Source organism: Astatotilapia calliptera, chromosome 7 (genome assembly GCF_900246225.1).
Source record: "Astatotilapia calliptera chromosome 7, fAstCal1.2, whole genome shotgun sequence".
In the NCBI taxonomy this organism is placed as follows: Eukaryota; Metazoa; Chordata; class Actinopteri; order Cichliformes; family Cichlidae; genus Astatotilapia; species Astatotilapia calliptera.
Window position 1 is genome coordinate 55,418,255 of NC_039308.1, and position 25,754 is coordinate 55,444,008.

General features: G+C 42.4%; 1 protein-coding gene across 1 annotated transcript in view; it reads right to left on the reverse strand.

Annotated features, from left to right (window-relative positions):
* Positions 1-25,754, reverse strand: part of roraa (RAR-related orphan receptor A, paralog a) — a 187,545-nt gene that overhangs the window by 48,884 nt on the left and 112,907 nt on the right. The window contains exon 2 of the mRNA XM_026175912.1: positions 6,871-6,900. Within this exon, the coding sequence (XP_026031697.1) occupies positions 6,871-6,900 (30 nt within the window). The remainder of the gene's footprint in view (positions 1-6,870; positions 6,901-25,754) is intronic.

Consider the following 25,754-nt stretch of genomic DNA (forward strand, 5'->3'; position numbering starts at 1 on the left):
CACACTGATGTAATGGCACATAATGGCACCACGCTGACTGACAAAGTAATCTGAATTAAGGGGAACTTCATTGTTATATCTGTGTAACAGACCTGGAAATACTATTACAAGATTTGTACAAAGAAAAAAAATATTCACAGCACTTTTATATATCGATTACAAATGAAAGGAGGAGGTATACACAGAAAATTGTGTTGCAGGTAAAAATACAGAGATGGCAAATAATGACCAAAACAACACAAATGAATTGTTTTGAGTCACCTGAACTTTAATGACCACATTGAGGAATGAACTTGATCTTTAAAAGTAAGCCAGTTTGAGGTCAACCATGGTGTTATTAAGGGCTGTGCCACTTAATCAGAGTGGATGCCAATTTAGCAAAGGGCTAACTATGCAGGAGGGACCATCTGAGGCATCAAACAGATCACTGAGCATTGTGTCACCTGCCTCTGCATACCTCTGTACAGTATACACGCGCTCCTTTCCACTCAAAATCTGCTTTATTTTCCTGACTCCATATCTCCTTACCTGTTTTTTTCTTCTTCTTTCCTTCACCATGCAGCAGACACAGTAGAATGAAAACCTGCCTTTGATGTCTGGGATCCTATAATGCTGAGCAGTAGAAATCCGCATGCCTGTTATCTCCTGAATCTTAATGATGACGGCTAACTTCACAATGGGTTAACCACATCTCTCTGTTCTCGCGCTGCACACCCACAGAAACACAAATTAATAGCAACGTGGAAAAAAAACAAAAAACAGCATTCCTCTAATAAAGCAGATTCAACAAAATGGGCACAATGCGATCAGCACAAATGTCAATGTATAACATCACCAAAAGCTTTTGTGAGCACGTCTGCTTTCGTCTCTGTGTAGGAAGTTTATTTTCCCTCCTCTCCTTTACTTTTTGAACAGCTTATTTGTTGTAAAGTTCTGATCCTCACTTGAAATTATCTTTTTTCCTTTCATGATGCAGTAGCTGTTTTGATGGCACATATTTGTTTATATTTGTTTTTGTTAATGCACGAAACTGTCGATTTTTATTGCTAAAAAATTGAAAAGAGTAGAAAATTGATTTTGCTTCACTTTCCTTTTGCATAACTTCTATGAAAAGACCAACAATATTATAAACACACTGATCAATGAAGAGCTCAGTGAAAGCTGAGGAAGGCACGTCAAATTATGGACCCATCATTTAAAATTTCCCCATCAGCATTAGTGAGGATCATATCTTATAGAGCTCTGTGACCTCTGCAGCTGTCGCCCTCCATGAATCAAACCTTTCATTACATGCTGACACTCCTGTCCTATGCCGAATGTGTATACACCATAGGAAAGTGATGAGGCATTGGAAACCCGATGAGAGACGGCTAACCTGCACTTTTGCAAATGCTGGTTGACTGCGTGCCGCAGCGAGCGAGAGGCCAGCCGTGCCCTCCCAGCCATGCCAACTGCTTCGCCTGGCAGAAGCCACCATCCCAGCACAGCCCCTCGCTCCTTGGCCCCTTTCACCTGAGGCGGCAGACAGCCGGCATAAGAGAAATCGCCCGCAGCAGATGGGGCCACTTACTTTGGCTGGCCCATCCGAGCATTGTGTCCTTGTCACATGTCACTTACTCTTGTTTTCCAGTCTGACAACGCTTCAAGACAGTGCTTTCGGTTTTGTGTGAGACACAAAAGGAAGAAGAAGAAAAAAAGGTGAGGAAAAGCTGACGAGGTGTCTCTTCACTCAAGCTCAAATTTTCTGAAAGAGCCGGCACCACGAGAAGAACCAGATTATGCGCCAACAAAAGCAGAGCAACCCCCCCGACAAGAAGCGGTCTTGCACCCCTACGGCTCCCCTCACCACACTTCCCCTTAGAAAACAAGCAGGGCCCCTCGGAGGTGATAAGACGAAGAGACTTTACATCCAGAAACTTATGCAAAGAAAGTGCACGCACAAAAGGCCATTTGCAATTTTACAAAATGGCAGACGTAATGCTTTTACTGAAAAATGAGGACCTGCCATATTGAGTTGGAGAGGAAAAGACAAGGCAGGAGGGAAAAAATAGAGAAAAATCATGTTGGCCTGGTTTACGACAAATAGATAGCTCTATTGATTTCCCTGTTACAGTGACTGTCCATCCCTCACTGTTGTGATTACACTGACCTATTTCAGAAAAAAAAAGCCATCTATTATAGATTAAACCAAAATGTCCAAAAAGAAAATACTCCCTTTGTGGAACAAACAAATAGAGTAAGACGAAAACATAACCTACAGTACACAGAGAGAGAAAAATATTGTGTCAATTTAAGCATTCAATGTTGCTGTGGGAGAAGAGGAAACAACCAGTTCTAGTACCATGCTGAGAATCAAATAACTTTCCAGTGAAATAGAGGCGGTGTGTTGTGAGGCCCTTTTTATTGTCAATTTCACATCCAACAAAAAAACCCAAAAAACCCCCCACAACATTAAAATGACTGCGTTATTGCTCAACTAATGTTTAAACATCATAATGCCAATTTAACAAATTCAGGAAAATGGCCGGTAAGAAGAACAGATTATAATGGATTTCATAATCTACCTATGCAATACTCTGTACTGCATTGTGTTTTTCAGTGCACCACAGTACAGCGCGGTTCGGTGTTGTATGTTTTTGTGCTGATGATTCCTTTGTGTCTGTACGTATTGCTGCGTGCGCTCGTCCTGCTCCACTATGTCTGTAGCAGCGCGTCTCACTAGACTATCTCTCTCCGCTTAGCTCAGGGGACTCTGGCTGGCTGATCTTCATTATCAGCCCTAGCTTAACAATGTACTGGATGCACTTCCCACATGAGTGCAACTAACAAATCCCCACAGAGCTGAATCAAGGCAACAATGTGATGAAATACCTTCAAACAACCACTGAGCATGGAACACTGAGCTATGCAGAGACAACTCACACTGCCCTGGGCGATTCCACAGGAGTGCGCCTGTTGCCAAGCAAAATTAGACAGCAACTGGGACATATTATTCTCCTAAATTGGCAATGTACAGCACTATTAAGTACCATAAATCTCATGTTTGATTAGCTGAAAATACCTCGACTCACAGAGCCAGTGCATTAACATTCTACAACTCAGACATCCAAGCCGGATCTGCCATGGCATTTTTTTTTTAATAAAGTAGATTCTTCACAAGGGGAAAACTGTCATTGTGTTATGTGAAGACAGACTGCATTATTGGGATTAATAAGGCTGTTAGCATATTTTTTAAAAACATGTATCAGTCAACTTTTAAGAGTGTTCTGTAAAAAGAAAAAGAAAAAAAAACCCCACACACAAAACAAAGACATGAAGTCTACAGACTCTTATAACTTTGAGAGCGCATCAATGGGCGATATAATTTCTCTGTAACTCGGAACTGAAAGCAGCGCAGAAGAGTCTGAATCATCGGGTTTCTTTTGGAACAGATTAGCCGTACTATTAGTATGTGAATGCACATCGCTGACGAGAGAAACTCAATAAAAGCTGCTAGTAAATAAATGATGATTCATGACCGAGGCCATGTTTCTCAATCAGTGCGAGAAGTCTACCAACACAATGGAGATAAATATAGGGTGAGGGGGGAAAAGAAACGCGGGGCTCTCCAAAATGTATCTGTGGACCGATGAAAGGAAATCGTCTGTCTCTTTTTCTCCTTTCCCCGGGTTACATTTGTACTACTGCCTCCCTCTGGTAAGTCTATTCCCAGTCAGATATATTACACATAGACTGCTACACACTGACACTGGTATAATAATGTAAACACTGATAAATATATCACAATACCATGACAGGATTAATTAAGAATAATATATTTTTCAGCTAAATTAGCTATACAAAGAGTTTTCTACTTTTAAAAATTTTCTGTGCTGGCTGTCTGATGGTTCTGTTATTTAGATATATTTGGGTGTTATTATATTGTTATGGATGTTCTATTTATGCTTTCATAGATAAAGCTGTGCAACTACAAGTGGATTTGCAGATCTTTGTCTTGCTGCGAATTATGGTCTGAACAGTCATCAAACAATCAGTATACTGTAAATCTATAGCTGCAAGTGAGAAAGACAGGGAGGATTAGCTCTAAGTAATCATGAGATCTGCTCTGTTCAAGCAAGAGCATCCTGTCCACACGACCTGCGTGTGTATGTGTTAGCTAGTGCTCTGCTATTCGAGCTGTGAGACCCAGACTGCTGATGGTAGATTAGAGGTGAGACGCCTAATCTCAGTGTAATCAGCTATTGCATCTGAGCCTCCGCTCCACACCATCTCTCTCAACAGGTCCAAACAGAAAGTCATCTCACAGCAAAACAGCCCCGCTGAGGTAGAAGAAGGTGAAGAGACATATCTGGTGTCCAACATCAACGCAAGAGGGGGAAAAAGTGCAAAATTTAATTATCTTTTACTGTCACCTCTTCCTGACATGGGCAGTTTGAGACATAAAGATGGAAGGAGAAATGAAAGGGAAAAACCAACAAGAAATGTGCTGGGGGGTTATAGCAAGGACAAGTGGAGCCAGCAAAATCCCCCAACAGCATACAAAAGCGCTGTTGAATCAGACGTTACGCGTTCGGGGTTTTCCTTTAATTTGTCACAAGTGCGTAAATCAACTGCTACTCAGAGAGTCCATAAAACAGATGTAAAACTGCCAGGGAAAGGTGCAGGAAAACCACAGCTGACTTCTTGCTCAGAACTGAAGCTTTGTTGTAAGAAGAAGTGATGGCGAGGGACAGCCCCTTTGAGGAAATGAAGAAAGAAAGGGGGAGACAGATAAAGAGGCTCAGACAATAAATCTATGTAAGTCCTGAATGGGGAGAGGACATTACAGTCAATGACACAATGATATAAGTATCTGTTTTCATCTAGAATACTTCACTTTCTGATGGCTCAATGATTAGCGATGAAGGGGGTTCGAGAGGAGAGGAGAGGAGAAGAGACGAGAGGAGAGGAGAGGCGAGGAAAGGAGAGGAGTCTGCCAGTGAACAGCTGCCCCTGTAATTTATATTGATGAGGGGACTGGCATGGCGGGGAGCTTCCAGCAGTTTGATCACTCAGGCAGAGTGGGGAGTTAGTCAGAGACACAGCCCATCCCTGTGGTCCGGGTTGGACCGAGAAGACCTCCTAAACACACACACAGAAACTAACATACTTGCACACATATGCACATGAAATCAAGGCTGCCAAGCTCACATTACGCGTGGCAGCGCGGACTGGCGTATTGGGGAAGCCAATGTTTTCACTCCGGGAACAGAAATAGATCTACATCTTGGCTATAACCATGCAGGGCAGAGCCATCTCCCTCATTATTACTCCACCAGCCATATAATCACCAGGCTTCTCAGACCGTCCGCCCGCATTCTCAATGACCATTAACTGGCCCTTGAACTTCTTCTTGTGCACGCAGCTCTGACGAGGCTCCACAGCCGCTTCCTGTCTGTAAGGCACAGCAATCAACTACTTGTTAAGGGGCTTTACTTTGATTTCCGCACATGGATAAGATTTGAATATTTCTCACTGAAATGAGACAGCGTAGTCCAGTCTCTGCCCAGGGCTTTGAACCCAAGACTCCTAAATCATGCTCTTTGATTTGAGCCCCCTTCCAGTGTAGAGGTGCTTAGCGCCGCACTAATTAAGATAGCGGGGTGGTGGATGGCGGGTCAAAGCGTTTCTGTTCTACCTTGAAGATATCCTGACACAAACATGAACACTGACACACGCATCAAAAAATAAATAAATAAATAAATAAAAAAAAATACCATAGCCCCTCCAGACAAGCAAATAGCTTAACACACAACCATGCTGCTGTTTTGACGGGGCTGTTTGAGTAAGGTAGAGCTGTCTAGCACTGAAGATCATATCCCTTTGCCCTGCTGTCTGATGTAAGAAAGAGCCGGGGTGTTTAACAGGGGGAGATGCAGCCTCTCACAATCTGAAACACTCCGACCGCTCTTACAGAAAAGCCCCCTGGCCTTCCCTCTCCACAAGTTTCATCAGAGTGATCAGAGAGAAAGGATAGCCTTCAGGGCTAGTTTCTTCCATTCACACAGTGGGGTATGAACACACATATGGATGTACACGCGTGCACAGACACACTGCAGAACACCGCACAAAAGCGTTTTTACATGCTTTCTCGATTGCACTTCACATGTGTCAAAATACAGTACAAATCTCTTGGAAATCATTGATTTCTGCAGGTTTGACTGCTCATTAATTCTTCATAAGCGCACCGAAATTGAAAAGGCAGCGGTGGTAAGAAAAGGCTGTGTACTATTGTTGTATTGCACAAAAGGAGCCTTGCATCTAGCATGTGATACATGTGTCACATACAGTGTCTGTATCTTTCAATTTTAGTGATAGGATCTGCACTTGAAGAACACAAAGTCTGGTAGTTAATGCAGCCTCAGAGGTTAGAAACCACCACGCTGCACCACATCCGTGTTTTTCAGCTGCAAGGCCTTGCAGAAAACAAAGAGGTGCTTCACCACACTGTCTGCTTCAAATGTGCATGATTACCAAGCAGTCATAAGACTGCATAGCATTTTAATTTCCTCTCTGGGGTTATCATCATATTCTCTCCAGTATGGAGACGGAGCGATACAAAACAGTGAAAGTGGATGAACAGAAATCTAATTGAAGGCCTTGATTTATGACAGTAGTAGGCAGACAACAGCACATTTATAGGCAATGATGAAAAAGAGTCAACATAGACACAAACATAATGATCTCACCATCTCCACTATACATGAGGCAAGGGGTTGTTTGTTGTTGTTTTTCACATTAAGTATGGGATTCTTCTTTGAATTAAGTATCACTTTTACCGTCTTAAAATTGTAGTAGAATAAAAACCACATTAATAAAAATTGTACTTACAAGTATGTGTCTTCTTTGTTACTGAGATACCTGTGAAGAAAAAAAGCAAATAAAAATGAGAAAATATATTTAAAAAAACAAATGACATGAACTATTCACATGGGGCTCTTATTAATAACTTATAATATGATAACAGCAGCAAAGAAGGAAACCCTGTGTTGCAACAGATTGCAACAGACCAAGGTCACTTAGGTGGCCCTGAGTAATTATGTGTGTAGGCTGGTGTTTAACTTAGGGCCATTCTATAGCAACATCTATGACAAGGTGGCTGAAACCCCATTTTCTTCAGGCAGTGAATAAAATTTCAAACTAAAGGGAAAAAAAAAAACATTTGGAATGCTAATGTGTTGAGTCTCCTCTCCGATTGGGTCCGAGTGCATGACTAAGCCACTGGCCCTGAGGGAGATAAAGGCATTTTGACCTTAATGTTAGCTAATCCTTTATTTAAACGGTTTCAATACAAAAGGGATTTTTGAAGTTATTTTGTAAATAAATTGTAAGCCCTCGCTCGTCTGACCGGCTCAGGAGGCAAAGAGATGGCTCACAAAAACTCCCTTCTTAATGTGTGACAGAGTCTCCATTTTAAAAACTGTAACATGATCAAAGAGAGAAACGATTGGATACACTATAGAACAGATATAAGCAGTGCCAATGTGGGTACAAACGGCTTATAAGAAGCAGGCAGTCTGACCAGGTTGAGTCAAACCTGGGCTGTACTGCAACTGCAACTTATACTTCCCATCTTCACCCCTTCAGGTGTCAGCTCCTTGAGTGAGCCACTTTGGGGTTTTTATTTTTTTTTATTTTTTGGCTCTGGCTCCTTCTCCTGTCTGCAACATTGGTCTAATGCCCCAGGAGCCTGACGCGGACAAGCACACAGCCAGCCGAGGTCCCCTGCGGCCCCTAAGATGCTCATGCTTTGCAGGACGAGAGCACACTAATAGATCCCACTTGTCATGCGGAAGCAATGGCTAATTTTTCTACAGCTTGCATTTGAAACTCGGGGGACGGCAAGTTGACATGATTCAATAACTCTCTGTGAAAAAAGGCGTCTGGCCAGAGATAACAATGTTTGAGACACGTTTGAGGGGAAACGAGTCAAAGTGCAACGAGGGGGAAAACAAATAAGCCCTTCGGTCTCCTATAGACATACACAGAGAAACACATAGCTGATATCAACTCCACTGAGCAGGAAGAGGGAAAGCCGTCACCTAGGGGCCAGCAGCCTGTGATGGAGCTAGCATTGTTCCATTGCTCAGGGCCAAAAGCTTCTGTTCTCTCCAACTGTGACATTACGCAAGAAGAAAATAAACAGTACTCGAGTCTTAATTCTGCACTAAAATCAGATGACATGGGAGCCAGCGAGACCTGATGGTTCATTAAAAACCAGCAGTGTCAAAGCTTCTGTTCTAAGCTTCAGCTTATGCACAAGGCAGCTGCAAAGGACTGTATCAAGCAGCTAACTGGCTGATGGTTAAGACAACTCGTTAACCTACGTAGGAACACAGTGGCTGTGCTTAGCAGAAACCGAAAGAGCAAATAGGGTGGCTTTCTGTCAGAGCCTACGCTACTGCATAAAACAGACACTTCACAGCTTTCAAGAGGAGTGTGGTCAATGACACATATAAGATATTATTTGATTTAAGGGCACGATATATCTACAAAATGCATAAAACATACAGAATATGCAAAAAGTTACAGAGAATTTAAAACAACTGCCTCCAGCTTTCATCTGTCATCTTCTGAAGTGTTAACAAAAGTGTGGTGGCCTGGCTGGAGAACTTAAAGTTGTAAACAACCCTTTGCTTTGTGAAATGTTTGTGACAGAGGAAGTGAAAGAAACAGCTTGTGTGAGGGTGTGTACATACAGTACATGTGGAGGCTTTCACCCAGCTTTAGCCACACAGACCACACTGATAATGTTGAGTAGATGCTTTGCTGTCACTGACTATTTCGCAGTCAAAGTCAAGAAGAAACCATTCACGTGAGGACGTATGCTTCTAAAACTCAAGTTTTCAGCGCTGCAGTCTGCCTGCCTGATCATTTTTACGTTGCTTCATTGCCTAGCTGATACACTGAAGCCGTCATGAACTCGGTGCAGAGCAGTTCTCACTCTTGTGCCTACCACATAAATGCTTCATTAAGTCAACTCCATGCAAAAGGGGAATTTGCCATAAAAGGTTTTAGGGTATTTTCAGAAGTAAACCATTTTGTTTAGCTTATCACCAAAATTTTTGTGTCCTCACTTGGAACAACAAAAAAAAAAAATCCTATCGAGTGCATTTCCAGCGTGTTTGAAAAACTGCATTATTTAAATCATCCTGCAGTCGCCTCGTTTTTTTCCCACACACGATAACCTATTATGAAACTTTTACTGATAGCAGATGATAATATGCAGTCGGTAGAAATGTTTACAACATGCTTTTGGTGTGTGTTCTCACGCAAACATTTCCTAGAAACAGTTAAAAACAACAACAACAATTTCACAGCTTACTCGCTATCAGGTTTGTTACTGTAAATAAGCCAGATGTGCTGAAAATGACAAAAGCCAAAGACATATTGTGCCTGTAAATGTAAGTAAAGTGAGAGAAACACAGAAACTGGTAAGACAGCAGAGCTTGTATTATTTGCACTGTAAATAATAAGGGCTCCAACCAACTACTGTGCTACTCCCATCTACTTAATGCAGCACGCCTAATGATAACAAAACTACTCCCACGGTAATATTTTCCAGGGTGCTGATATAAAACTATCACCATACAGACAAAGGCTCATCCTTCCTGTTGCTATGCAGGTTAGAAGAAGTAGGAGGGGAGGTTAGTGGGCCCACTTCCTCCTCTATGTGTCATTCAAAACCCTGTGATTGGAGGTGGCAAGGAGAAGGGGCCACAAAGCCAATGAATGAGTCAGGCGGTGAGAAAGAAGGAGTTAGCTCTGGGCACTGACATTGGCAATGCCTGCCAGCTCCTGTCTTCTCCACTGGATGGCAGGTTCAGAGGTCAGTCTGGAGGTGAAACTCTCCTTGGCTGATAAACAGGCTGCTATAAACAGACGTATAGCTTGTGGATTTTCTTTTCTAAACATCTACTGTGCGCGTTTATGAGCGTTAATAGAAATTCAAGTTAAAAGGCTGTTGCCTGTGTGAACTTGTAGCTGAATTCCAATTTCTAAATTATACATTTGTCACAGTGGAAGGAGGGACACTCTTCGCTGCCTTTGATCAGTCATACTTTCCCCTGCCTGGGTAAACAATTCAGCATTTGTTCTCATGAGACACTGCCTATGCTATAGAGGAAGAGAGGTACCGTGCAAACGACTGGAGGTTAGCCTCCACCACATCTATCTGCAGGGGGGCACACATCCTGTAAACATGCCACTTAAACAGGAGGAGAGTGAGTCGGGGGTTTGGCAGTCACAGCGCTGCAGCCGGCTGTGGAGTGCGGTGCCATCGCAGGCGACTCAAAGTGACAGCACTGTAATGAAGTCTGAGGCACACGGCAGGCTGTACGTCATAATTTCAGGTTCCTTAAAGCCTGACAGGGAATGATTATCATGGATGGTTATTGTCACCCTGCCTCCCTGGTAGACGAGGCGTGCTCTGGGGTTGTTGCACCATGACATTCAAAGTTACAGTCTCCTTCATATAATGGAGCTGTCCTCTCAGCGCGCTAATGGGAGCGATCCATTTAACCTGTGCCAGAAACACACAGACGAGGAAGTTCCTAATGCGAGGCCTCTCCCGTGGGGACGTCACACTCCCCCCCCGGCTGCTCCCTTCCTGCTGCTTGATTCATTGACTGGTGCTCCTCACTTATCCTCATTCACTGTTCAGTCTGGGGAGACAGGGAGGCTCGCTTCCCGCTGCCTGCTCCACATGCCGCTGCTGCACGCCCGCCGCACACAAGGACGGCGCCGCCGCTGCAGACCCAATTGCAGTAGGAGGCAGTGAGGGTCCAGTGAGGGACTGGCTAGACACCTACTGGAATTACGGGTCAATACCATAGGCCTTGGGAATGCTAGCAGTATCCACTCTCCACAGTTAATTAGTTAATATGGCCTCGAAGATAGAAAAACACAGATCATAATGGAACGTTTGCTTATTGTCTTAATGATGGCAGCTGTATGGGACTGTTAATTTTAGGCTACTCCTGAGGTTGCTGGTTAATAATGGTGGGTAAGACGAACATCTTAAGAATGATCGATGTGGTCGCGTTCAGCGGTCCATCTCTTGACTGCTGCTACCTGCCCAATTAACAAATTGCTGCTACATTCCTGAGAGAAAATAATTAGAAATAATTAATGTGTTGCTCTTCTTAGCCATCACAAAGCTCCAACGAGCGGCTCGAATCGTTTAGGAAACGTGATCTTTGGAGCTGTGCTTTTAAGAAATTCAACAGTGGTACAAATTCAGGCTTGGAGGAAATTAGAATATTCAGTGGGCTAGGTGACTCATTTAGGTAGTCAGCAATCCATGAATGCATTAAAGGGGGAAAAACTAACATAGCGGGTTAGACAGTACAAAGCGCTGTTAAAAGCATAAAGATATAATGCAAGGTCGCTCTTAAATTAATGCTCGTCTCATCAAAAGTCAAAAAATGTGGTTTAGCTGATTCAAGAACCTCAGTGCTCCTCTTTGGCAGTCTTTCTGAAACTTTCATACACAAAGTCACTTAAACAATCCGCCCCTTTTTCTGTGACACACTTAGACTTATTAGCTATTATACAGCTATAAACTATACATGCAAAAATTTAATGATTAAAAAAGCACAATGATTCTAATCAGCTGCCCCCTAATATACTAAAACACTTAATCCATGGAGAGGCCAACTCTCTGGGGAGGCCCAAAGAAAAATGACTTCTCTGTCTCCAGGCGCTGTTATTTCTGGTCATTTCTAATTGGTTTTAAATAAAAGCAACCACTCTGAGACTCTACAGGTTACTTCATTGCATCACTATGGAATTGTCTGCAAATAGAAGATATACATCCAAATTAGTTTTAGAGGACACCACAACTGTCTTTCAGAAGACGAAAGAAGAAAGGTCAGGAAAAAATAAAAGGATACGTGAAGGTGGTAGATCCCAAAGGAAGAGCGACATTATCAGGATGACCCTGAGATCGGAGAAGCCCTGGCTGACTTGAGGCTTCATGTCAGGCGCACCTCGACCCTTACAAATGTCCCCCAGGTTCATGTGCAACATCTCCCCCAGAGCAGTTCTGCATTGCTAGGCCTGCAAGTCTCCAGGTGAGTTCTCAGTGCTGTTTGGTGGCTCGTGAATTATACATTGCAGCAGAGGAATTGACGTGGCCCAGGAGGGCCAAAAAAACAGCAGGCATGGCTTGGAGGCAGAATGAAGACTCTGATGGAATTTTAATTGTACCGCAGGGAACGCTGCGATAAGTGCTATTGTTATTGGTAAGACACCGCTGCACAGGTTAAGATGAAAAAAATGACAGAATCCAGAACAGTGTCCACCTTGACACCAACTCTGTATTCTAAAAAGACCGGTACACGCATTGTGATGGCAGATTCCTAAAAATATTTATATAATTTAGATATAATTTAAATTAAAATTGTAGTGTTTGGATCATGACATTGTTTTTCGACGATTATATTTTTTCCATGATTTGAATCTTTCTTACGGGCCACCTTCCAGAGCTGTTTACCTTCTATCGTGTATTTATGTGTCCTCTTTACTGATTGGTGTTTAGACCTCATCCGTTTCCTTTATGTTTAATGTTAAATGACTGTTTTTTTCTTCAAATAGCACCCAACAATAAATATACAGAAGACTGCTTATTACTGAATGACGTTACGGTTTGTTTTACTGTTTTTTACTAACATGTGTGGCTGCAAAGTCACAGCGCTCTATACTTATGGACAACATGCACAAAAGCCCAAGAAACATCGCAATGGAAAAAAAAGGGTCAGGAAACATCGACAAATACACAAGAAACGGCTCAATCTGCAACTGCTGAGCCATCCAATTCAGTTAGATTGTTTTGTGACTTAGTACTGTACTGCAGGTAAAAAAACCAAAAAAAAAACCCCAAAATGGTTATGTTTCTGCAGCTCTGATGTTGTTCGTTCTGATCTTGGCTCTAACATACTATTCAGTAATTCTCCTCCGAGTGCGGGCTGGTCCCAGGGGGCCTGATGGATGCAGGAAAGCCCTGGGCAGTGGTCAGAGAGAGGCCAGCAGCACAGGCAGGCCTCTGTGTACTCTGTGCGCTGTCGGTTCCCAGCCCAGCAGTAATCTCCCAATGATCCAGCTTCAACCACACATGAAACCCAATAGCCTTTCAGCCCGCACCATAAATAAAGACAAACCGCATTCAGCAGACCACCCTGACTTACTTTACTGTTACGGAGCTGCACAGAACAGCACGAGAGACCACCACCGGTTGTGTTTACACTTATATATAAAGGCTCTAACTACATAAAGTTTAAATAGATACCCTACTCTGTCAGAGGGATGCTTATTTCAAATGGTGCTCCTCCATAAAATAACATAATCGAGCCCATTCTTTAATTTTTATTTACACAGTGCGTACAGAAAACTCCATAATAACATTATGCTTTTGAGGTTAGCGTTTGCTCTGTCAGCATAGAAGAAAACAGCCTCACAGACAACACTTTAAAATTCCCGTTCACGTTACAATATATTACCTTATCTCCACGCAGGTGCAAATCTAAAGGGGAGGGGATACAATTACCTCCAGCTCCCGGGGCAAACACACTACTTATGCTCCTTTTTTTTCCTCCTTTGTAACAACAATAATGGCTTGTAAGAGTAGTACAGTTGGCCAACAGAGATGAACCCCCTTGGGTTAACCTATTCAGAAGAGTTTAAATATTCATGAAAAGCAGCGTACAGCTGGTAAATAAAGATCATCTCAGATCTACAGTTTACTTGAGATTGCTTGTTTTGTTTTTCTCTGTGTTCGGTTTTCCTTGCAAGGCTGCAAAAGATGATTCACAGGCCACCTGCCAACTTCAGGAAACCACAGTGTTAGACTGCTTTTGCCAGAGGTATATGTCATTTTAACAGATGAAGCGCCGTTCAGCATCTGTTTATTCAACTCCCATGTCCGAGCTTGCATTTTGCATTATCTCAAGAATAGAATCGAAAGATAGGATTAAAGTTTATATGGACTCTGACGGCTTGTGACAAGCTGTTACAGGAGCTGCACGGGCCTGTCAATAGACTGTAGACACAAGGCTGCTGGAATAATCACGGAGGGAGAAAGGAGGCTAGAGCTTTGATGGCAAACTAATGTCAGCTAATATCAGCTCTATAAAGGCTGACTCAGAAACATACAGGAAACCTTTCATTACCATCACTCACTCAGTCTCAATTCTCATCCAGCAAAGTAGAGTACTGCACACTTGTCTAATGAACAAGAGTCTACGGGGAAGGATCACTCTATGCGAGTGTGGTGGAAATCAAGGTCCCACAACAGTGGACTCGTGGCGCTGCTGATAAGGACTTGGCTGTAATTGCTCAAAAGGGAGGGAACTGCAGCCCCATTAGGTCTGGTCTTAGCACTTGCCAATAAGCCAAACTGCCCCTCTGAAGCCTCCCATGTAATGAAAACTTCCTCTGAGATGAATTACAAGTCTGTCAATCCACTAATTAATATCATGGACTTGTCTTTTTTGCTTCTCTGCAGTAACAAACTGAGTGAGAGAGACCCGAGTGGAGGTATTGGAGGCACTGGAAGACATAAAGGAAGGAAAGGCAGAGGCAAACCAGCGAGCGCCCTGCTACTGTAATTCACTGCAAGTCACGGTCGGCACTTAGTGAAGCATCTATTTTTCATGTATTTCATAATTAAAACCTGTGAGTTCTGTAAGCCCGCCATGCTCCATGTAGATCAAAGATAGCGCTATTAGCAGGGAGTTCGTCAGTGGTGGCATTACTGAGCCCTAAAAATGACACTGCCGTATTCTCATTTACATTTCAGGGGAAAATGTATTTTCTTGAGGATTATGTCTGTTTGCTACATTTCAAAAATACATTCCTAATCAACATATATTTGGCATTTATATTTTTTGCTTTCCCACTGTCGAATTTTTTCAGTCAACCAATCATATAAGACGGCCGGGACTCATCACTCTAGCAAACCAAAACAAAAAAATGAAAGAAAAGCTTCTGATGCCTTTAACGGGTTGGTACCTAAGCCTAACCTAACAAAACAGACACTAAAAATGAAACAAAAGTAATAAAGTCCAAAATGAATATTTAAGTAAATAAACAATAAACACACAAATAAGAGGATGAACGTCTGCGGGATGTCGACACCAACGTGACTGTCTTATTTGGGTTTTTAAATTGCGATGTGTTTCGTTGAGAAGAATATACGTTTTCCATGAAACAACAACAAAAACAAAAATAAATAAAGGAAATCCACCGTATTTTTTTTTCAGGAGACAGAGTTTTATTATTAAGTACAAAGATACACTCCACACTTGATAACGGGGCAACCGTGGAGGTGGACTACGGTTAACGGAACAGATCACAGCTTCTGGCTCCCTTTTCAAAGCGTTGCAGACAGAAATAACCCATGCACAGCAGATAAAGTGGTTGATGAAAGACTGAATATATATTTCACACATTGCCTCTTGTGGTACAGGTGGAGTGTGCTTCAGTTTGTTGCCTTCTCCCTCCCTGCTGCATTCTGTATGTAAATGTAATCGGAGGATAACACGGGATAAAGCTCTGCAGAGCAGAGACATGATGCCTCCCTTCTGCGGGGATAGAGGGATACAAATCTACCTCACATGGTGTAATGAAGAGAGTGAGCTGCGTAGCGTTATTTATTTGTCCCACTGACTCCTGGGTAAGTTGCCGCCATAGGGTGCACTTGTCTGGATACTCCATTTTCCCACTGACTGTAACTAGACAGATGATAGCAAAAGTGTCCCTTCTTTCATTTTGTATATATGTGAATATATATATATATATATATATATATATATATATATATATATATATTAGGGGTGCAACGATATTTGTATCGATATTGAACCGTTCGATACAGTGCTTTCGGTTCGGTACGCATATGTATCGAACAATACAACATTTGTAATTTATTTTATCAACTTTCCTTCTGACGATGCTGTCTGTGTTGAGCGCTCAGTGAATCTGCGTTCGACTACTCTGCCTAGGCTGCACTGTCGAGCGCAGATCCACTGAGCGCTCAACACAGACAGCATAGTCAGGAGGAAGAGCGCAGGGCAAGCTAGCGAGACAGAAGTTAAGCTCTCCTTGCAAGATGGACCTCCCCCACCCTCATTCAGATCTGGCGTTTGGAATTATTTTGGTTTTCATGTGACGTATGACCCTGAAGGTAAGCGAGTCATGGACTAAAGTAAAACAGTATGTTGGATGTGCCATGCAATGCTTAATTACATTGGTGTGAACTAGTGTGTTAGCGCAGTTAGCTCGTTAACGTGTTGGCCGTCTAGCCCCATGCACGGGGCGATCGGCGGTAGCTCGTTAACGGAGATTTGCCGTGTTGTGGCGTTAAGGTCATTTCAACGAGATTAACCTGAAAGCACTAGTGGGAACACAACGAATATGACTGCACATTTACGCCGACATCATCCTAGTGCAAAGACAAAAACAACAAGCATGCTACTAACTTTAGCCGTGTCATTTAGACAGCTGTTAGCGCGTGATTCTCCTTATGCTGCTGAGAATATAGCCCAGAAGAAGCGGATAGTATAGCTTTTATTTTGGAAAGAGACATTTCTCTGTAATAAACTCTCTTTTCCAAAGATGAGTGATTCCTCAATCAGATACAGGGCTCGCAAAATCGCTAGCCCGACGTCCCGGAGCTAGCGATCTTTCCAGTCGGGCTATAAAAATCTCTCTGCCCTGCCCGTCGGGCTATTGTAGGAAAAATATATGTCAATGCTTTTGCATTCTTTCAGAAATGTAGCTGGGTAATTATGTCATTGGCATCGGTGAGCCACTGTCAATATGTGACATATTGAAATCGCGTTTGAATTTGCGCTTGTTTTTTGCTTTCACTTTGCAATGACAGCACTGATCTGTGAGTGATGATAATTTGTGCACCAATTCCTCTGACATCGTCTTATTAATCGTTAGCTTACTATGCAAACATGACAAGTGAAATCTCCCGCAGCAAGCTTAAACATGTGAGAGGTTGATCGAGCAGAGAATCGCTGAGCTTATGTGAGTCGTGTGTAAAAGTAGCAGTATATATATTTTAGTTCTGCTGAGCCAAATAAGACAGGTCGGGGTGAAGAAGTGACAGCCAAAGAAAAGCTTACCACAAAACGGAGAAGTTATGACAAATGAGACTATAAGGCAAAAAGAAAGTGCAGCTTTATGGTTTCATGGACAAAAGAATTTCTGTGGCTGCAATATGACGAGCTAAATAACCAGGGGTGCACATAAGTGGTCCGCAGGTGCGCATTCGCTGTCAAAATAAAAAACGCGCACAAGGGTTAGGGTTAAATTTAAAAACTGTACTTTTGAGTTAAAATATATATTTATAATTTTAATAAATGACAAATTAAAAAGGCATAAACATTTTTTTGTATCGAAAAAATATCGAACCGTGACACCAAAGTATCGAACCGAACCGAACCGTGAATTTTGTGTATCGTTGCACCCCTAATATATATATGTGTGTGTGTGTGTGTGTAGTTTCCACTTCCTTTTTTGTTACAGGTTGCATTTGTTTAGCATTTGCGATTACCATGTTTTAGGTTGATTTATCATGACAGAAAAGTGGAAACTAGAGGGAAGTCTTAAGCAACAAACATTGCAAAAGTTGCAGTATTACAGTATAAAAATGTTCCATTAAAGTTAAGACTTATTTGGGTTATTTTTTGCCTTAATCTGCAAAGTAATTGCTGCCAAATGTAATGAAGTAAAAATACTCTACAACAGATCTAAGTTTGAAATGACATCAAACACTCACTATTTATCTCAGACCACAATTTAAAAACAAAAGAGTAAAAGTACGGCTTGTACGCATCAGCCCTCGAGAACAATGAGCTCGTGCAGTGATCAAAAAATGTACACAATTTATATTTTCTACTTGCTGCCTATGGTATCTTGCTGCTGCAAAGCTTCCTGCTGTCAATGGTGTTATTGTTATGCCATTGCGTAACAATGTCAGAGGAAGAACTTGTGGTGAAGTCATATGAAAAGAAACTATAATTAGCCAGCCATACTTGCTTTTTCACACTCACGGGCATAGCTGTCGAGATATTCATTCTTCCTTTCTTACTGAAATTATAACAGCTCCCCGCTCGACGGCCAAGTTAACAGCAGGGAGCGAATGGATGAACTTCCTTTAGGCTCATGAGGTCAGTGACAGTTCACAGCACAAATGCCCCGCACAAACATCAGAGCACTGTCATTCTATCGATGAAGATGACAAGCCTAATGCACCGCCACTTTGTGGAATGCTGACCGCTGGAATACATGTTTATTCATCATGTTTTATGCAGCTGTCAACAATGTGACGCATTGAGCTAAACACGCCGTCTGACTATACCTCACAGTGGGCATCTGAAACATATGCACAGACAGCCCACTGACTCTCGCTGGAAGTGTGAAGAGAGAGGTGTGAGGTGGAGGCTGGGACGACGTCTATACTGCGGCCACAGCCATACATTCTCAGCAGTATGAAAGCTTGCAGCCGTGCCCAGCAGTAATAATTAATAGCATACTCTATAAGCATTCCATTAGGTGCAAGCAGCTGTCATAAACATCTTAATTAATTTACAAAGCATGCAACTAGGGAATTATGGCGACGTAAAAATCTGCTTCCCTCTGCCGCTCCATAGCACTGGAACAGATCGGGCTTTTAAATTTTTAAACATGCCTTTCATGTTCTCTAGAGCACTAAAAAGCCTTTGAACAGTCAGCTTGTTAGGAGATGCACCTAGCAGCCCAATACCTACGGGTCGTCTTGCTATTCTTTTCATACAGTGACAAGAGGTTTTGGGCTTCTCTTTGCTGCTCTGGCTTGACTCAAGGAATCTCTCTCCCCCTCGTATTTTCTTTGTCACAGTGACATAACTGCACAATGATTTTTTTTCCTTCTTTTTTTCATTCACACACTCCATCGGTTTTTCCAGTTTGCTTACATTTTTTTTGGTCAAAAGGGGACAAACATTTAGGAAAAAATAAAGCCACTGATGAGGGGAGAAAAAAAGTCTCAATTAGAGATTTTATCTGAAATGCAACACTTGAACCACAGAGGCGTAAAACAAACCGCAGACCTTTCACAGTGTGCTTCACATAAAAAAGGACATCCTCCTGAGGATAAGAGGGAGAGAGCAGCAGAAGGGCGCTGGCAAAAAGAACGAGGATGGCTCTCTTGCTCTCTTACTGTACCGCGTACGATATTGTGCCAAAGCAAGGGTCAGAGTGCTGTGGTAAAAACGCTCTTCCTTACCAGCTCTCACTCAGAGAGGGCAAGATTAGACTGGCCACTCCATTATAGGAGAAAGGCTTAAGAGCATTTCCACTTTCAGAGCGGGGATATCAGCAGCTTCTGACACTAAGCATGGCTGACCCATCGTTTTGGAGGGAGGTGAGTGGAGGGTATCAGCTGTCTTCCCAGGAATAGTTGAGTCTGGGCAAGATTTTTTTCCCCCCTGACCACTACAGCTCTTTGAAAGAACAACACACACATAAAACCCTAACAAAAGAACTCCCAAACAAAACCCAGCACTCTGAGACACCGACACAAGCTGCTGTTGTTAATGTACAGAATATTTACAGTCTACAAATCAATTTAACCATGCAAAAACATCTACAGGATGCCATTTACCAAAGCGAACACAGAATTTTAATGTGCCCATTACTCCGTGATGATAGCCAGGCATCATACATCCCTTTTTTCCCACTCCCATTCTAACCTGTCCCCCCCCCCAACCCATCTCTCTCCATTTCAACCCATGCCATATTTGCTTAACCCAGCCAGTGTGACAGCACTCAATGCTAAAGCACTCCCAAGGCAGATGATCAAAGTCAGCAGTCAATTCACATTACAATGCATTGATTTGATGTTTCCTAACCTCCCAGGCCTTTCTCTAATGCTGCCAAGGACCTTCAGGATATTTCACAGTGTACCGCCTTTCCCAGCTTTTTCTCTGTATCCCCCCTCTCTCTCGCTGTGTGTTTGTATACCATATCTGCAAATGAAAATTTGGTTGACTGAGATGTTTCCCCCGTCATGTTTGCATATGATTCATGTATATTTTGTCTGCTTCCAAAAAAACGGCCTGACACTCTGTAATTCATACAAGACCAGCCGCTTCTGTTTTTTTTATTTTGGAATGTAATTATTGCCCCTCATCCACCTCCTCTTTCAAATATTGTTTTAGAGTAAATCACTCCCTTGTTCTCATATACCACACTTCGTTTGTTCCTCATCACTTATTCATTTGCAGTTCTTTACCGAGTTGGCTTCTATGCTTTAGTGCCTGCCATTTCCCTTTGAGGGGATGTTCAGAGCACTTCCATGTTTTATTCAATTATGAAAATCTAATATAGTGGAAAGAAAGGTGTGCATGGTGCTCGCTCATAACCATGCATTATTTCACACATATTTATTCTGCCTCTCTGTTTTTGGGTGATGGAGACTTGAGCAAGCAGCCTAGAAAGACAAATCTAATTGGATTCGTCATTGACCTCTATTTGCTATAGACAGAAAAAGAAAGCGAGTTACTGCATCAGTGTATAACAACCAAATATATTGGCTGTATTGCGATTTTGGAGAGAAGACAGCTATTTTATTTTCCTGTTTGTTTGTTTGTCTGTTTTGGTTTTTGTGCTCAGAAGTTGTCAAAATGCCTGAGCATCATTGCCACGGCACAGTGACACACTGACCTACAAGCACAAAGGAGAACTTTGTCTGCCTTGATAAACACGCAAACACAGAAAGAGGAAGAAGGGAAAACGCGTGTGAAAGAGAGAAAGGATGAGAGAGAAATAAGAACTATTGATTCACGTACATTCCTTAAACGGCATTAGTCATCGTGGTTGTGTGAAGAAAGCTGGCTCTTTAATTATTCGTCAGAAACCAGACAAAGTCAGCGCCGCGTGAAGAGAGCCTATTGATTTCTGCCTGGCAGATGGGACACACTTATAGCAATTCAGAAAACCGTGTGGATGATCAGAAAGACAGAGATGGTGCTTACCATTCTATCTACAGAACAACAACACTGAAACTGGTATAACTGGCATTAGGCACTAGGGTAGGCTCGGGAGGACATCAAGTTAAACTCCTGAAGTAAGAGAACCCTGGTACTGTGAGGGGATTGTATTCAACAGATAAGTGACACCTGTTGTGGCATATCACAATGAGAGGTCCCTCCAACAGAGAAGTAATATGGCATTAGCTACAGGCTATATAGCTAGTTATAAGTACCTAAATAACTCTTTAAAAAGAGGACGGTGACAGCTATTTGATTTTTTATATTCATGCAGGATCTGCAACTTTTTTCATTGAGTGATTGATTAAGTATAAAAGGGTGATTTGTGTATGTTATAGTGCAAGTGTTAGTGTTTTTTCAAATCCACCCACCCAATTGCATCTCTACATCAGGTCAGTAGGAGCCCTCCTGCATTTATTTGTGAAGTAGAATGTATGATTTTCATTCTAATAGAAAGCAGGATCCACGTGAATAAGTGCACATAAAATGTTGAATGGTGTCTTTACCTTATACACCTTGAAAACTGAGCTTTCTGAGGTAAAGTATATTTTAATCCAAACCAAGATCTTTATGCACTTTTGGCTCCTGAATCTACCCTATGTTCATGTTTCAACATGTCGAGGCAGATTACGACCTGCCCTGAACCTTGTTTCTGCATGAGGTTTCTTCCTGTCAAAAGGGAGTTTTTTTTCTCCCCGCTGTAACCAACTGCTGGCTCGCAAGTTATCACTGGGTTTCTCACTATGATAATGCAAGGTCTTTGCCTTACAAAGCAATGTATGCGCCCTCACATGACCTGTGCTTAGACAGAATTAGAACTACCTGAGCCATATAAACAACACTAAAAGTATTATTCTTTAATCATGTGCCTAAACCCAACAGATCCAAAAGGGAAAACAAAAGCAATAACAAAAGGATGAGTGAAAGCAAAAGTCAGATCCAAAAGCTCGTGGTCAAATAAGTGTTAACTGCGACTTGCGCCACCAACACCCCTTCAGCCTTGCTGTGCTGGCTTTTGTGGTGGAAACAAAGTCGGAAACATTTTGCCCATAATCTCTGTTCATCAAGGTGGTATGACCACCATTAAATAATGCCTGGCTACCCGGACTGCTAGTTAGTTGAAGGATGACGCCTGCTGGTGAGAGCTATGGGAGTTACATCTACTGATAGGGGCTGTTCGATGGGTAATCAACAACACAAATTGCTGTTAAATGGTTTATTTTGTGTCAGCAACAGAAAAAAAGCACAAGAAACTCAAAGCAAAATATTGTAAGAAGAATTAGAATTACCACTTGTATGGCTCTACTAACCAGTTAAGCTGCAGTTTCTATCCACATGTGCCCAGACTCTGTTACAATTTTCATTGAAAATGCTGAAGGAAATGAAACAAACATACCAAGTGTGGTTATATGTAGCTCTAATAGAATATAATAAGAGAGAGCTAAGAATTCATCTCCCTGACCTGGATTTCTTTCAGGTTGTCAATGATCTGAATGGCTGATTGCATCATTATCGAATGTAATGTGGAAGAATAGCGAACGGAGAACATGACAGTGCATTTGCAGGGGGATCGAGAGGAGTTAAGAAGGTGATAGGGTACATACAGACATTCACATACACTACAATCATTTGACTGATTGTTTCATCACTGAAGCTTAGTCTGGATTTAAAAGATAATCTGAAGGTGCGTCTCTAATACAGGATAAGAAAAGAAAACACAGGAACAGCTAAAAAAAAAAGATGTGTATGTTACTTGCTGGAGTAATCACAAGAATTATATTAAGTATTACACTAAAAATATTGAAACCAAATCTAAAGTCTTTTGGGACAAGTGCAAAATATACATTCAAAGGCTTTTAGAAGAAAAGTCCCTCTGTCTGTCTAGCATGCCTTTTTGGAGCTGACTGTTCATCTTCTGTGAGGTCTGTGTTCTAAAGTGCGACCCTATTGTTTTTTTATGAGAAGGGCTGAGCGCAGAGCCACAGCCTCGTCTGAGCTGTGCAGGAAGAATTCCCCCTGCATGGCTACACAATACACAGACAGCACATTTAGAGATGTCAGCTCCTAACTAGAGAACAGTCAGTGAGGTAAACCCTCTAACCCCACGCCTTCGCCACGTCTAGCCGGGCTGTTCTAGAAACCCGAGTTAAAAATGCATTTGGTGTAGCCGATGGAGCAGGCAGACCATGATACTTAGGCATGCCACGCGGGCCAGTGGGCTCGCATGTGTTGCTCGCAACCCTGGTTAGTGAAATGCCACTACTGTATGCATCATCACCGTTGCTTTCCCTGCACTTACATAATTTACACAAGTAAAGGGAGGGGAGGACAGGAAAGAGATGGTGGTGGGGGTGGCGGGGCAGAGCTACGGGGAGCTCACGTCCAATTGCGCTTGGCCATGTGGAGAGACAAATATGGCAGTATGAGGGGAGCTCATGCCACAGCGGGATTTGATGACTACATGCTGAGACACCCCTACGACATGCTGATAGACAGTACGAGACCCCACCCCTCCTTTGCATTTACAAAGCCAAGCGGAATATACAGTAGACACTACGGGAACAAGGCAGAGAGTCTGAGCACATTAGAGGTGCACTGATCCAAGACCATGGCATGGTTATTTATTAATCAGCTGAGCTTAGCTAACTGCCTGCTTAGATGAGCAGCACGAGGTTGTGATACACTGCAGTAAGACGGGAAAACTGTTGGCATAACGCAGCTTATAATACACGATGCATTAGCTTGGGTTAAAGCTATGTGCCACGGAATATTTTGCATCTGCACATATCTGTATTTTTTACATAGCGTCTATTCCATTAATGCTCAAAGAGATTGTAAAAGGAATACAATAACACAAAGTGAGCAAACAATCTAAAGCTTAGCACTGTAAATCCATTTGTGCTTATTTGGCTGCAAACAAAACATTACTATGTGATCCAAAGTAAATACTGTCACACAGTGTACAGCAAACAAAGAATGTTTGCCCATTTGCACATTATTCATCTCCTAGGGTGAAGTCAGTGATGAGTAACAGCATGGCGATGTTGTCAGTAAATACACTCTAACATACACAAAATCAGCCCTTTCATGTTGTACTTTTGGAGTTCAGTGGCACCACAACGCTGCGCGCTGACAATGTTTTTTTGCCAATTTCAACACCTCACAGCTGGGGTGTCAGCACATTGAAATGGTGTTGGGAAACACAACTCTTTTAACTCAGAAGAAACATCTCTTGGAGGTAAAAAAGAAAAGAAAAACAGAATGGGATGCAATTCTCCCGAGTTTATCCCCCTCATGTCTTTTCCACTGTTTTTTTGGCAGGCCAAGTAATACACAGGGAAGCACTGGCACACAACACTCTCTACCTGAGCACAAAGGGAAACATCTCAGCCTGGAGTTGGGCTTCAGAGACTAATATGAGGCTTCGACTTCACCACAGGGAAAACGAATGTTAGGATCTCCATTGGATTATACTGTTGATGCAAGGTTTACAGACTGCAGTGGATTTGCTAAGTTCTTCATTACTTCAGGAGCTTCTTACACAGGTGCCATGAGGCTTCTGAAAACATCTGGGGCACAGCCAGCGGAACAGGAGATCCAGACTGTGGCCATTACAAGACACTTTCTTTCATCATCTGTGAGACTATCTTGCACATGCTCTCATTCTCCTAGAGTACTTGCAATGCTGAGCTGAGAAAGCCAAAGACTGTTGGACAGTTCATTTAGGATAATGCAGTGATGAAAAATGGGGACTCTCTCTCGTATGTGTACGTGTTAGCGCGTGTGTGCGTGCGCCAAATCATTTCTGGTAAATATATCTTTTCAAAAATGTCCCCTCTGCATTTCAAGCAAGACACAAACCACATCAGCGAAGACAAGAATGATTATTTTCATAACCTGCTGAAACATAAAAAGGCAATCTAAAGTGCAGACATATAATTATTTTATGAATTCAAACGAACAACACAAAAAGGATATTTCAAAGAAATTTCCACATAAAAAAAGATGGAACAGAAATTATCTTGGGGCTTTCCCCCCCCCTTTCTTCAGACTTCAGAAAAGAGAAATTTATTTCTCCCTTCATCTCTAAATTGGATGCAATTTATTGCCTCTCCAAAGCTCATTTTTCACTGGCTTGCAGGATCCATGGGCCATGGCAGGCAATGCGTATCTGCCCGCCTCCCCTGGCCTCGGGTGCTAATATGTGGAAACTGGCCTGGGGATATGGAGTCCAACCAATGGAAGAGGAGGCAGAGGGACAGAGGAGAGAATCAATCCCTAATCGCTGAGGAGTAGGCAGTAGGAGGGGTGAAGAGGAAGTGGAAAAAAAAATCTGAGAGAAAAGACAGAAAGCAGTGTGTTTACCAGCAGACATTTGGGTGCTGTCAGCTGACTGGAAGAGCTCTGGGATATCAGAGAAAGAAAACCGAGTTATATAACCAGGCTGTTAAAGCAGGGAGAGAGGGTGTGAGAGACAGGCAGACAGAGACAGAGAACAAGACAGGGACCGGGAAAAAACATTGCCATTTAAAGTGACAGGGACAACATTATCAAAGAAAAAACAAACATGGCACACACACACACACACTGAGACTGAGGCAGGTGAGTGTCCAACAAGCAGGAATCTCTGGTGAGTAAAAATACAACCACCACACAGATGTGAACACAGGTCAG